Here is a 12,197-nt window from a genome sequence, read left to right as displayed (position 1 = left end):
TGAACTACGGCACTGGCCTATCATTTTTTGTCCAAGTCAAAATACTTTTTGTCTTGGTCAAAAAATCCAAGTCAAAAGGTTTTGTGGAGAGCCCCGCCACACAGTGTTTTCCAACACTTTTTGTTTTTCCATCAAGCTCCTTCTTGTACAAAAAATGTTGCATCATCAGGTTCACAAATGCCTGGTCACAATGAAGGAACAAATATTTGTTTCATTATTGAACTTTTCACTTCGGTCTTGCATAATTCAGTCTATGGTTGAGATGGCAAGACTCTCTGGTACCACAAAGGAGCAACTTATTCATTTTATTTTTCATAAAAGCTTTTAAGAGAATTCTGAGAAATAACGATGATCGCGTGCTTGAAGCAGAGTTCGTTCAGTGCGACAGGCTCACCTACAGTCAGTTTAAATCTCACACAGCTGTCTGTTCTTTAGCAATATTTAGTTGACACTATAAGTATGAAACTCTTCCTCATAGCACATTTATACTAGAAATGTAAACATTTATCCACTCATGATTTCTTTTTACAACAGCGTTTCGGTGTAAGTAAGATTGAAAATATTGAAAGTAATTTCTTCAGGAAGCATGTTGCAAATCTGCAAAAATGCACAATTTTGCTGGGTGAGGTCTTACAGGGTGTGATAAGTGTTGAATATTAACCTTGAACTGTGAAAATGTATTTATTTTTAGACATTTACGAAGCTAAAATTTGAGACAGAAAGAATGAGAAGGAAAGACCGGAACAGATAAAACTCTAACTCTGACAGAGAAGTCTCTGTGTTTATGTTAATAATGTGATATCTGACAGTTTCTTATATTTCAGCTCTGAGTTTTGTAGTCACTGGACTGTAAAATGAAAGCCTGTTTTGAAAGGATTTTGTACTACAGCTCTCTGTCTTTGTTCATTTTGCTGATGGGAAACAAACTCAAACCAATGACACAATCCCTTCCTCAGATATGAAACCTGATCGCTGTTTTCACACCGAGCAGAATGAAAAGCTCATGCCACTCTTACACACTCGCACTTTATTTCAGTGCCCTTTGTCCTTGTGGATGTTTAATATTCATTCAGTATACGTTGTGTCTCTGCAGCTGTGCCACGATGAAGATCCTGGGAGGCGATGACAGTGTGAGAGCCACAAAGGCCTGTCGGAGACATGAAGGTGGAAAATAACTCACTGGCTTTATGGCTCAATCACACATAATCAGTTCGTCCACATCAGGTCACTGCAGGCTCAGTTCCCCTGCCTGAGGGAGAAAATATTGACCTTTCTCCCTAATACATACATTTACCTTTTGAGCATGTTGTATACAGATAAAAGGAGTTTGAGCCACATTTTCTTCTCATTATTCCTCTATTATTAAATAATGTAAACAATTCACCTTTAATGAAAAAAAGTGTTACTGTCAGTTCATATAATGCCCTTGCCAGGGTGGTTTTTTTGTCAGAAATTTGGCAGGTTATCATTGGATATGCTTCTTCTGTGTGCTCTTCATATTTTGAAACCATTATGCAGACCGATGGTAAACCACATTTCGTCAGAGTTTGTAATCTTCCTCTCTTACATTCATCACAAACAACCAGGCAGGAAGCCGCTTCAGTGGAGGGAACTGGGAAGAAAGTCAGAAAAAACACCACAACAGTTTGGTTCAGTTGTACAAAACTGACAGAGACAAATTAGAGCTTAAAAATAAACTATCGGTAATATTTTTACTGTTTAGGTTAACTTCGAGTAAAACGCTTAAAGGACAAATATCCCACATGAACAGTCATTACACCCAAAGATGTGCCTGCTGATATCCATAGATTGATTCATTAAATATAAAATTTCCTCCAAATGTTCCTTCTGCAGGATTTTTATCCATGAAAATTAGCTGCAGCGAGGAGTCATTTTTTCCTCAGTGCCTGAGCCAAATCAATATCAGATTGTGTGTCAGAAATTTAGATTCCCTGTCTGCCAAAAAATGTGTAACATTAGTTTGAGGCAACATATGGGGCAACTTGAAATATTGTGAAAAAAACTAAACAGAAAACCAAAAAAAAAAGAGTTGATCACAAAATTATTAATTGGTCTGGCTTTTATACCGGGAGCTGGACCAGACGACAAATCAATACTTAATTTTTTAGCAAGGTCTACTTCTTCATCAGTCAAAACACTGTCACCAAAGAACATATCAATTTAATCAGCATATGCTTTCTCTTTTCTTTAATGTCTTAAGCATCTAATGATACAAAATACTTAGTGAGGTAAATTCATATTTCACATACATAAAATTTTATTCTTTGACCACTTGCACAGATATAATACAATATATGACAGACTGTTTACACCTGAATGTGGTCAGCTTCCACTGACCTGTTCATACTTTACGTAACCACCGTGACTAGAAGAGTAAAGAAACATATTGATTTGAGCCTTTCCAACAATACATTCAGACGAAGAGGAGTCAGTCCGACAAGTCAGAGTTTGTTAAAATACAGATTTTACTTTGAAATGAAAATAGCAATATACATCTGTTTTGCCGAAACCAGTCATCACTCATTTGTTTTGAGTGTGCAAGCATTTCCTTCCACTTCTGCAGCACCTGCGTGAGCACCGTGCTCCCAGCTCAATTATTGGATGTCTACTTGCTCTGTGAAAACCCTCGGCTGATGGAAAATAGCTTCTGCCTGCATTTTTTTCCTACCCACTCAACGGTAGAAACTGGCTGGGAGCAGAACAATTATCTGACACAACAGAAATGTTGCTGTAGTGCTCAAATTTGCTCTGAGGTCCATCAGGGCTTTGAAATAAAGGCCAGAGCTCTTTCTTCTTTACAAACTATATTGGCATGAATTCTGGGAAGGTCCTGTGGTCCTGTTCTGCGTAATGCCAGAGTTTGACTGATTTGTAACGGCCATTAACCTCTGTGCTCCTGTTTTTCTTCAGCATCCTTTTGGCTGCGGATGTATTTCCTCTTAGTGTAATACATCCACATATCTGGAATAATAACGTCAAAAGTACTCCTACCCTGTATAAACACACATTCACAAGAAGGCTAAATTATGCATCTAAACTCTCACATATGTGCATATAACATTTAGCTGTTATAAATTAACACCATGCAAATAGTCATTCACACAAAAATCATGTTACATAGCTCACGCAGATCTGCTAGGAACTCAAAGCTTGATTAATGCTCTGTAGGTGGTCATTGCTTTTTATCTACAAGCAACTGTACCGCTAACATTAGCATCTAAAAGCTAACTGGAGAAGCTTTGTTCTACTTTCAGGATGTGGTTGCATGGTAAACACTGTCCATGGAGAAATATGGCGCCTGTAACCACTAGCACCTTCTGACTCACATTTGTACGGTATTTGATGTCACTTTATGGCATACGTTAATACTTTGTGAATGATTCTCATACGTTGGTAGTTATAGCTCTACATATCTGCTAAACTGGCAATGTAATACTGCAAACACACACTGTTTTGGAGGTGCTGGGTCACACTGAGTAACACTGATCCATTATGAAGTGATGGAAATGTGGCTTCACTTGGTTGTTTGTTGGCTTGTTTTTGCATTGATTATAGCGGCACATGGTTGGCACTTTTTCTACATACAGTTTAAGGTGCCTTGCAAAAAGTCTTACCCCTTTGACTAGTTTTTTTTTTTTTTTATTTACATTTTGTCATATTAAAAGCACAAACTTCAATCTGTTTATTGATATTTTATGTGGCAAATCAACCAAAATTGTTGATGAGACATGTTGTCTTTTAATTTTGCGAATTAAAAAAAATCTGAAGTTTGTGTTATGCATCTTCATTCTCCTTAGTTTCTGATACCCATAAATAAAATCCAGTGCAAAGTCGCCTTTAGAAACATCCATCCATTGAATTTTTCTGCAAAATGTTAATAACAATCATCAATGTATTGAGAAATAAATTAGGACGCCCCACATAAATTCCAGTTTTAAAAAACTAAATGTACACATAAGCTTATCGCACTTAGCCAGAGTTTTGAAGGCAGCTTGTATTTTTTAAATCTCAGACATTTAGCTAGGTGTGCTTTCGATCGCTGAACTGAGAGTTGAACACCATGGTTGGGTCTAAAGAGCTGTCTGCAACCTTTAAAATGAATATTGTAGGCTCTTATGAATATTATACTGAATTTAAAGAAGTCTCAAAAGAACAAAATAAGCCATTCCACTTTACAGAAAACAGTCTATACATGGAGGATATTTAAAACAACTGCCAGAACACATAACTCTACTTATCACAGTCCACCCTGAAGGCAGAAAACAGGATGCTAAAAAAAGTATCAAAAATAAACTAAACAATCAGAGATAACTTCAATGATAAGTGTACAAGAAGGAAATACTTGCTCTCTAAGCAACAGACAAAGACTAGGACTTATATAGGAATTATATTCTTTAAACAGATTCATCTAAATCTGAGGTATTTTGACAACATTTTAAGAAAGATATGAAACTTGACCTGACCACTGCTCACCTATCATGAATTGAACCATGTCTCAACTAGTTCTTGAACAAATTATAGCTCAACAAGAACTGGACCCGGCAACATGACGATGACTTCAATTCTGAGGTGAATCAAAGCTCTTGATGTCACTATGTACCTGAAAACTAACACTTAATATCCTGAACGGACCTTCCAAATGGTGGGAGTAGCTTAATGCTGTGGGGATGCTTTTCTTTCAGAGAAACACTGAAGCAAGTCAGATTTGATTGTTACAGCAAAGCGGAGCATCTAAAGGAATATTTCTAAAGGGCAATGCTGGAAGAACATCTTAGAGTAGCTAAAATATTATGACAGTGGCATGGCTATAAATGCGTACCACTCTTCAGATTAATATTTTTAAAACAAAAATAAAAACCTTAAATATTCTGTCTTTAGTTTGCCAGTAATGTGCTTCTTTCTGATTGTCTTTTACATAAAATTCCAACAAAATCCATTGAAATTTGTGTTTTTGTAATGCAACAAAATGTGAAAAAGGGGTATTAATACTTTCACAACTGTGACCAATATAAAACTGTAACACTCAGCAATACCAAAAGAAAAGCAATGTTATTCATTTAGTTCTTTACACCTCAGTCTTATTTGTTTTTCTATGCCAGGTAGGACCTGGGGGGAGCAGCTGCCTTTTTCCCATCCACAATAACTGTGGTTACTTCACTGTGAAGTCACCAGAATGTTTTTTTTTCTTCCTTTCTCTGTACAGTTTCATTAAAATCAGTATGAACAAGATAGCAACATACACGCACCAGAGCAGAGCATATAGAGTACAAAAAGCAATCCCTTCTGTCCTTCTTGTTCCGTGTCATTTGGTCTTGTTTATTGTGTGCGCAGTCCAATATCCAGTTTGTTGTACCACAAAACACACATTTGTCATATGCCAAACACTGAAGCAAAGACTCACGCCAGGACTTGGTGTGTTTTTTGGGTTTTTTTTTTGTATTTCTATTGTAGTTATTTGTGTTTTGTTGATATTGTTTGTAAAATTGTTCAACAGGCAGCAGCTTCATATAATTAAAATGACAAAACATCCATTCACAAGACTCACAGCACACTGAGCATCCTGGTCTGGATGTCTGCCATACTGCTGTCATATTACAGGGCTGAGAGCCGCTGCGTCTCCCGGTGACACTGATGACTGACGACTGGTCCCACAAGTGAATCAGTCGGCACACCGCTTCAAAACCCAAGTAGGGCTTTCAGTCAGAGCTCCATCAGAGCTCAAAGCCGTCTAACTTCCTTCCGAAAGTCCTTTCTCCTTGTTTCTTTTAAAGGTGGCTCTCAACATTCTCTCTCTGAACCTCATAACACTGCATCTTCCCTGACTGGTTGATGTCCTCCACAAGGGTGCAGTTGCTGGTTCCTTCGTTCTGCTGCGAGCTGGAGTTTTCCGTCTCCTTGCCGTGGACCATCCCGTTGTGGCAGCAAGCCACGAGCCACGTTTGCTCTTCGGGACGGCAGACCGGGCCAGAAGATTTGGCGATGTCTGGGAGGTGGGGAAGCCGAGGGATGTGGTTCAGCAGGCTGGCCGTCTTAGTGTTGTTGGAATTGCTGTAGGTGTGGCGATATTCCTCCTCGATGTTCCTCCCTAGCTTCCAGCGCTTCCACTTCTTCAGAATCTCAGATTGCACCTACGGAAATTACAAATGTTAAAGGAGAGGTTAAGAAATGTGACAACATAAAAAATCAGAGATTGGAAACATTTAATGTAGCTCAGGAAACTCACTTCTTTGTTGACAAAACAGTACAAGATCGCCACCAGGAGACCCTGAGAAGACAACGGATATTTATCCAAAACTTATACCAATGTAACACTTTTTGAGACCAAAGGAATATCCTTTCACAGATTTTTCATCCACACAATTATGACCAGTGATGAGCAATATGGCTAGTTGCCCAAGGCAGCATTAGATAGAGGGGTATTAGTTACACCTCTTACCGTGCCATGAAATCTTTATTTATAAGGCACTTTAAAATAACCAAAGGCAAACAGAGTACTGCATAATATACAAATGGCAAGCAATAATGATAAGAGAATGGACAAGTTAAACACAAACAAGTTAAAATAGACAAATTAAGATTGTTAAATACATGTTATCTATTGGTTCTATGCACATGCAATACAGCATTTTATTTTTCCCTGCAGCAGCACAAAGAAAATTCCGTGCATTTTGTTTTTTTGGGGGGGCAAAAAGTACCATAACCAAGACCTACAGTTAAGCCCTAAAACTATTCACACCTTTGACTGATTAATATTAAAGTTTCTCTCATTTAACCAAGAAGTTTCTGACAGAAAATTCGAGGCTTCTCTCAAAAGATATTAAAAACAAAAATGTGAGAGGGGTAAAAGTGTTTCTTCAATCTGATTTTATTCCTATTTTACATTAGTTTTGACAAAAATTGCTCTATAATCAACAGAAACATCTGCATTGGCATTACAGTGGTAAATGCATGTTTTGCATGTTTCCACTGGCGTTTTGATTATTTATCTTTGCTTTTTGAGCTCCAACTCTTTGAGGCTGGAGGGCCTCCTCGCCATCACACTAATCTTTAGCTCCCACCAAAGTTTCTCCATGAGTTTCAAGTCGAGGCTCAGGCCGTGCCAACCCAAAACATTCGTATTGCTTCCACTCAGAGGGAGCATGTTGTCAAAATTAAAACATATTTCAAACCTAAATATGCTTGAGGTATGAATAATATTTGGGCTCAACTGTAATCTTCCACATCTTGTTCATCATCTCTCTTTACTTCGTTCTTTCGTTATTTTCCCTACAGCACACATACGCTTATCCGGGATATCTGTGACAAATTTTCTCCGAGTATTTTACGGGGGAAAACAACACAGCTGTTGTGTCACAACGAGGACGGACACAGCTGGGAAGGGTTGATCAGACGAGGCACATTGATTATTTATGAACACGGAGCGAAACAAATGCATAAGAAATAAAAAAATAACGACAAAATGGATAGTTAGTTTTTTATCAGCTTAGTAATAATCGGTGAGCTACAATGAGTTCATGTATTTGAGGGTCATCTGTAGTTTGAGGAAAGGCGCACCTATGTTTTTTTTTTTTACTCAGAAGATTCTCTTTTACACAATCTTCCCTCCTATGTGGTTTATTTGGCTCATCAATTGGCAGATTAGATTATTTTTAACGCATTGCCTCCTGACACTGACTTTTTACAGGACTTCTTCCCCACCACTACAGCAGTTTAATCTCTTAAAAACTCTTTATTCTTTCTGCTATCGCTTCATAAATGACTTGACTAAGGCGTGTAAAATAAATGTGTTTGTTCTTAAAATCATGCTCCAACCTGGAAGGAGGAGAAAAAGAGGTCAATAAAGAGCTTAGTGAGACGTAAATGCAAGCTCTTGTTGGTGGTCTCCTCAGGTAGGAAGATGAAGACAATCTGATGGATACCCAGAAGAGGAATCAGTGTTAAAGTTGATTTTGCCAACCTGAGATGTAGAAAAAGAACATAAGCTAAGTTCCAAATAAGAAACAATAATTAAAAGGATCGATTTAATTACCTAAACTTACCTGACTTTATAATCTGTGTATCTCATCTGGTGTGCTCGAAGTTTTGAGACAAGAATTTTGATGATATGTATAAAGATAATAAAGTTGATCTGTGAAAAGACAAGAGATATTGTCAAAAACGGCAAAAATGGGTTATAAACATAATGAAACGTGTAAAAAGAAAGTTGCAAAATATTTGTTGCTTCCTGAAGTTGTTTTGCCCCTTGGAAATATTGTAAAATTATAGGACCTTTTCTTCTTTACAGGCTATTCTTTTTCAGGGACTCAGCCATTTCTTTTGTTTTTCAAATAATAACTTAACCCTGCATTGCTTTTTATAGCTTACAAGTTTCTATGAGCTCAACGAATCTTGCAAACTTTAGAAGTGTTTTACCAAAATCGTCTTGCCACCGACCCCAGCAGATGAAGACCCTGCTTGGTGGTAAAAGCCAAGTCTCTTAGTCTTTCTGATTCAAGAGTTATCCAATTTTCTGTTGTGCAATGACAAATAAATATAAACATTGTAGTTAGCAAAATGAGGCGACTTGGGCTTCCACTGAAGGTAACGTTTGTGGATGATCCAAAGATGCCTGTTGTAAGCTAGGAAAGTCGTTATGCAACATCCAACCAAGTGAAAAGCTCTGCTGAAGGAATATTGCTAAATTTGATGATGAATACAGATAGATGATTTCTCAAGAGCAAATGCTTAAGTTTCCCTTGAAAAGTCAAAACATAAATAAGCATCAGGAATAAATCCTCCAGATTAAAACAATATATTACACAACTTTGTTGGAACTCTACCGCCTGTAAGACGATGTGAAAGGAAGAAAAAAAAAACTTGATTCACTCAAATCTGAATGATGCATCATCATTGCATATATCTCTAGAGGCAGAGTGATGGCTTGGGCTTAAAGAGTGCTTTGCGAAACTCTTCACACACTTTAACTCTTTCCACATTTTTCATGTTACTATCACACACTTCAGTGTTTTTTTATTGATGTAATAAAAAACAGACAATCTGAAAAGTGTGCTGTGCTTTTATATTCATTTATATTTATATAAAGATTAGTGTGATTCCAGTCAGCAGAGTCTCCTACCTGCACTGTGAATCTCTGGAGCTCCTCCAGAGACAACATTGTGCTTCTAGCCATTTCTCTGATTAATGCGCTCCTTGCCAGGCTATTTAGTTTAGCTGAGCAACCATGTCGTGGCAGGTTTGTGGCTGTAGCATTCCTTTTTCATTTTCAGATGATGGATTGAACATTGCCCACAAAGATTTCTGAAGATTAAACTTCTCCACCACTTCATTCCCGACCTCTCTGCTGTGATCCCAGCTCTTTGTGATGCATTTTTGTTCCCTAATGTTCTTTAGAAAACCTCTGAGGCCTTGGGAGAACAGCTGGATTTATACTTAAATAACAACCTTGAAACAAAAAGCTGTGGTAAAGACTGCAAAGGTTTTCAAAAGAGAAAAGAACCACTCTGATGATTGATTGATTCCAGTCGCCTGGCGATTATTGCCAGTGAATCACTATCGCCAAAATAAAAATTTTTTACTGGTTATGTTAATGTTGTAAAAATTTGATTAGTGGATTAAGCTTGAAAAGAAATCAACCAAGGGAAAAAGACTACAGATAGGCATTACATTTTCTGAAATTAGGTCGATTATCAAGGACAACATATTCAAATCTTAAGGGTTATTTATCCACTGCAAGTAAACAACTGCTTCTTATGTAACTTCTAACAATCTGGTCCAAATACTTTAAAGCTTCTGCCCTTTCTATGAAAACACAGTTCTTATTATTTTACCTAGCTTACTTTGTGCAGGGCAAATGGGAACATTTAATTAAACAATCATGTTCAAAACAATCACAGATTCTTAGCTCCTAATAAATGCCTCTAAGAAAAAAGGATTTGGTTTCAAATACTCTGAAATTATAGAAGAGAATATCTGGTTAGCACGCAAGCAGCAACTGCAGCTCATTTTTATAACAACTAAATAAAAAAACTGAAGTTTCTTGTCAAACTGAATCTGTCTCTGACCAACACATGCAGATTAGATGTAAAACAATTAATCACTGGAACATCTTCCATGTCAGCTGGCATTTTTTAAGAAACAGTCGGCGCTTTTCTGATGAACATGCATTAGGATGTGACCTTTAACATGTTCATTCTGCGAGGATTAAATTAGGAAAGTATGCTGGACTTAATTTGGACGCATGACTCTAATCTCTATCTGTTCAGAGCAATATGAAAGCTAAAATGTTTTTAAAAAAAAAAGTTTTTTTTTTGAATATTTAAGATGTGACCTGAGTAATTGATAATGGGTTTTTAGGACACAGTTTTGGATAAGTAAGTAAGTTAAACATTTTTCGTTGGTAGTCTGCCAATTCTGGAAGTGTTTCGGCTTTTCCTGCTCTGATGCGGAGTTTGAAAAAACAAAACAAGAACAAAAAAAAACGGTGGGATCAGAATAACGAGGGAAACTCTGGAATGAGGACCAGCCCCGCCATTCCTACAAACAACTCTGACACAGGAATTCCTGCGGGATACAGGCCACTTAGCAGGACGATTAATGCATGGAAAATGCCAGGATGTCTGGCGGCATGACCGATTGGAGCAACATAAACGCTCTGAACTGATCCTCACAAAGCACACGATCTGAACAAAATGCATGATAATTGTATTTGTTTGACCCAGAACCCTGGGAGGCCTAACATGCGTCCCAGACGTTAGATCTGAAGCACAGCCAACCTTTCTCACTTCATAAATAAATGAGCTGGTTTTAATATTGCATGGGGTACCATTTGACAAAAACACTATGCAGTCAAGTGGAAAGGCAAGATGCCAGTCGTGCATTTGGAGTTTTCTTGGGATTACATTTGTGCTGAATTTGAACAAAAAAAGAATTAGAAATGAAAAATGGATGTTGCAGAAAATTACCACAACGCCAAGCAGTATCGGCGCTCGGATTATCCACCAGATATTCATGTCGGTGTTTTGCTCCCAGCACCTGAAAACAGAAACTCATTGAAGGAAATTGAAGCAACTACAGGACATTTCTTACATGCTTCTTTGACATTTGCTCTGTAATTTATAGCTTCTTTGTTCTGAGATTTGCATCTGAGTCTCGTGTTGGCAGACAAGATATTTTCTCAGCATTTAGAAAGTGTGGCTGTGAAATTCCTGTCCCTCCGTTTACCGCTAAGCAGCGCGCAAGAGGGGCTTGACGATGAAAGTAAAATATTTCTGACATTTTAATGTTTTAACTCCTGACCATGAGATAATTTAATTTCTCCTCAGAGCAACAACAAGCTGCTGTAAATTTTAATCCCACATTTAGAGTTCAACAAACCACCTTTTGAAAACATCTTAACACGGTCACATAAAAATACTGCTTTCAAAACTAAAAGTAAAAGAAGAAGAAATACTTACTCTTTATTTTCATATAAATATTTAGAGACTGCCCAAGGAACAAGGAATATTAATGGTGTTCCTGTAAAAAAACAAAAACAACAGATTATATGCTGAACTTGCAGACACACATCCTCGTATCCAGAATAGGCCAGCTCACCCCAACCAATGCACAGGTAGATTTTGAAGTAGTTCCTCTCCGTGAACACGGTAATGACCAGCAGGTTGTGGAGGTAGATGCCTTCCACCAGCAGCCAGTAACTGTTGGCCATGATGCTGTACTGCATCATCACCACGGCAGTGCGACAGCTAACTGTGGTCTGCAAGAGAGCAGAGGGAAGTTTCACAAAACTACACATGCATTTTCAGCTGAACGTGGTCGGATCAGAGCCGCTGCAGATGGGATCTCCTTCTGGCAGCGGGATTCAGGCGTTGTGCCAAAGGCGATCGGATTCCACAAAAGCAGCGGCTTTAACAGCCAGCTGTGTCACACAGCTCAGCACACAGTGGAAAGTATAGTCTTTCTTTTGTAAATAATGAGCTTGTATTACTATCTTAAAGCTACTGAGTTTTGACATGACCTGACAAGACATTTGTGACGAAGTTGCACATCTTCAGCAGAGGAACCGTGGCAACTGACTAACTTTTGACTCACTTTTGGCTGAATGAGGTCAGGAATGTTTACGTTCCCCCTGCAGGTGTCCATTTCAAATGAGAGCATTTGTTTTGATTGTCAGGCAGAAT

At 38.0% G+C, this 12,197-nt stretch overlaps 1 protein-coding gene across 1 annotated transcript in view; it reads right to left on the bottom strand.

Annotated features, from left to right (window-relative positions):
- Nucleotides 1-2,260: 2,260 nt before the first annotated feature.
- LOC102223200 (glucagon receptor) overlaps nt 2,261-12,197 on the bottom strand; it is a 40,532-nt gene continuing 30,595 nt past the window's right edge. Inside the window, exons 8-14 of the mRNA XM_014469689.2 lie at nt 11,614-11,773; nt 11,475-11,535; nt 10,983-11,052; nt 8,061-8,149; nt 7,834-7,978; nt 6,245-6,286; nt 2,261-6,149 (exon numbers count right to left, since the gene is read on the bottom strand). Coding sequence (XP_014325175.1) covers nt 5,787-6,149; nt 6,245-6,286; nt 7,834-7,978; nt 8,061-8,149; nt 10,983-11,052; nt 11,475-11,535; nt 11,614-11,773 — 930 coding nt within the window. The 3' untranslated portion in view covers nt 2,261-5,786. The remainder of the gene's footprint in view (nt 6,150-6,244; nt 6,287-7,833; nt 7,979-8,060; nt 8,150-10,982; nt 11,053-11,474; nt 11,536-11,613; nt 11,774-12,197) is intronic.

This window comes from Xiphophorus maculatus, chromosome 16 (genome assembly GCF_002775205.1).
Source record: "Xiphophorus maculatus strain JP 163 A chromosome 16, X_maculatus-5.0-male, whole genome shotgun sequence".
Classification (NCBI taxonomy): domain Eukaryota; kingdom Metazoa; phylum Chordata; class Actinopteri; order Cyprinodontiformes; family Poeciliidae; genus Xiphophorus; species Xiphophorus maculatus.
The sequence above is the reverse complement of the archived record's forward strand: the minus strand, read 5'-3'. Positions and strand labels throughout refer to the sequence as shown.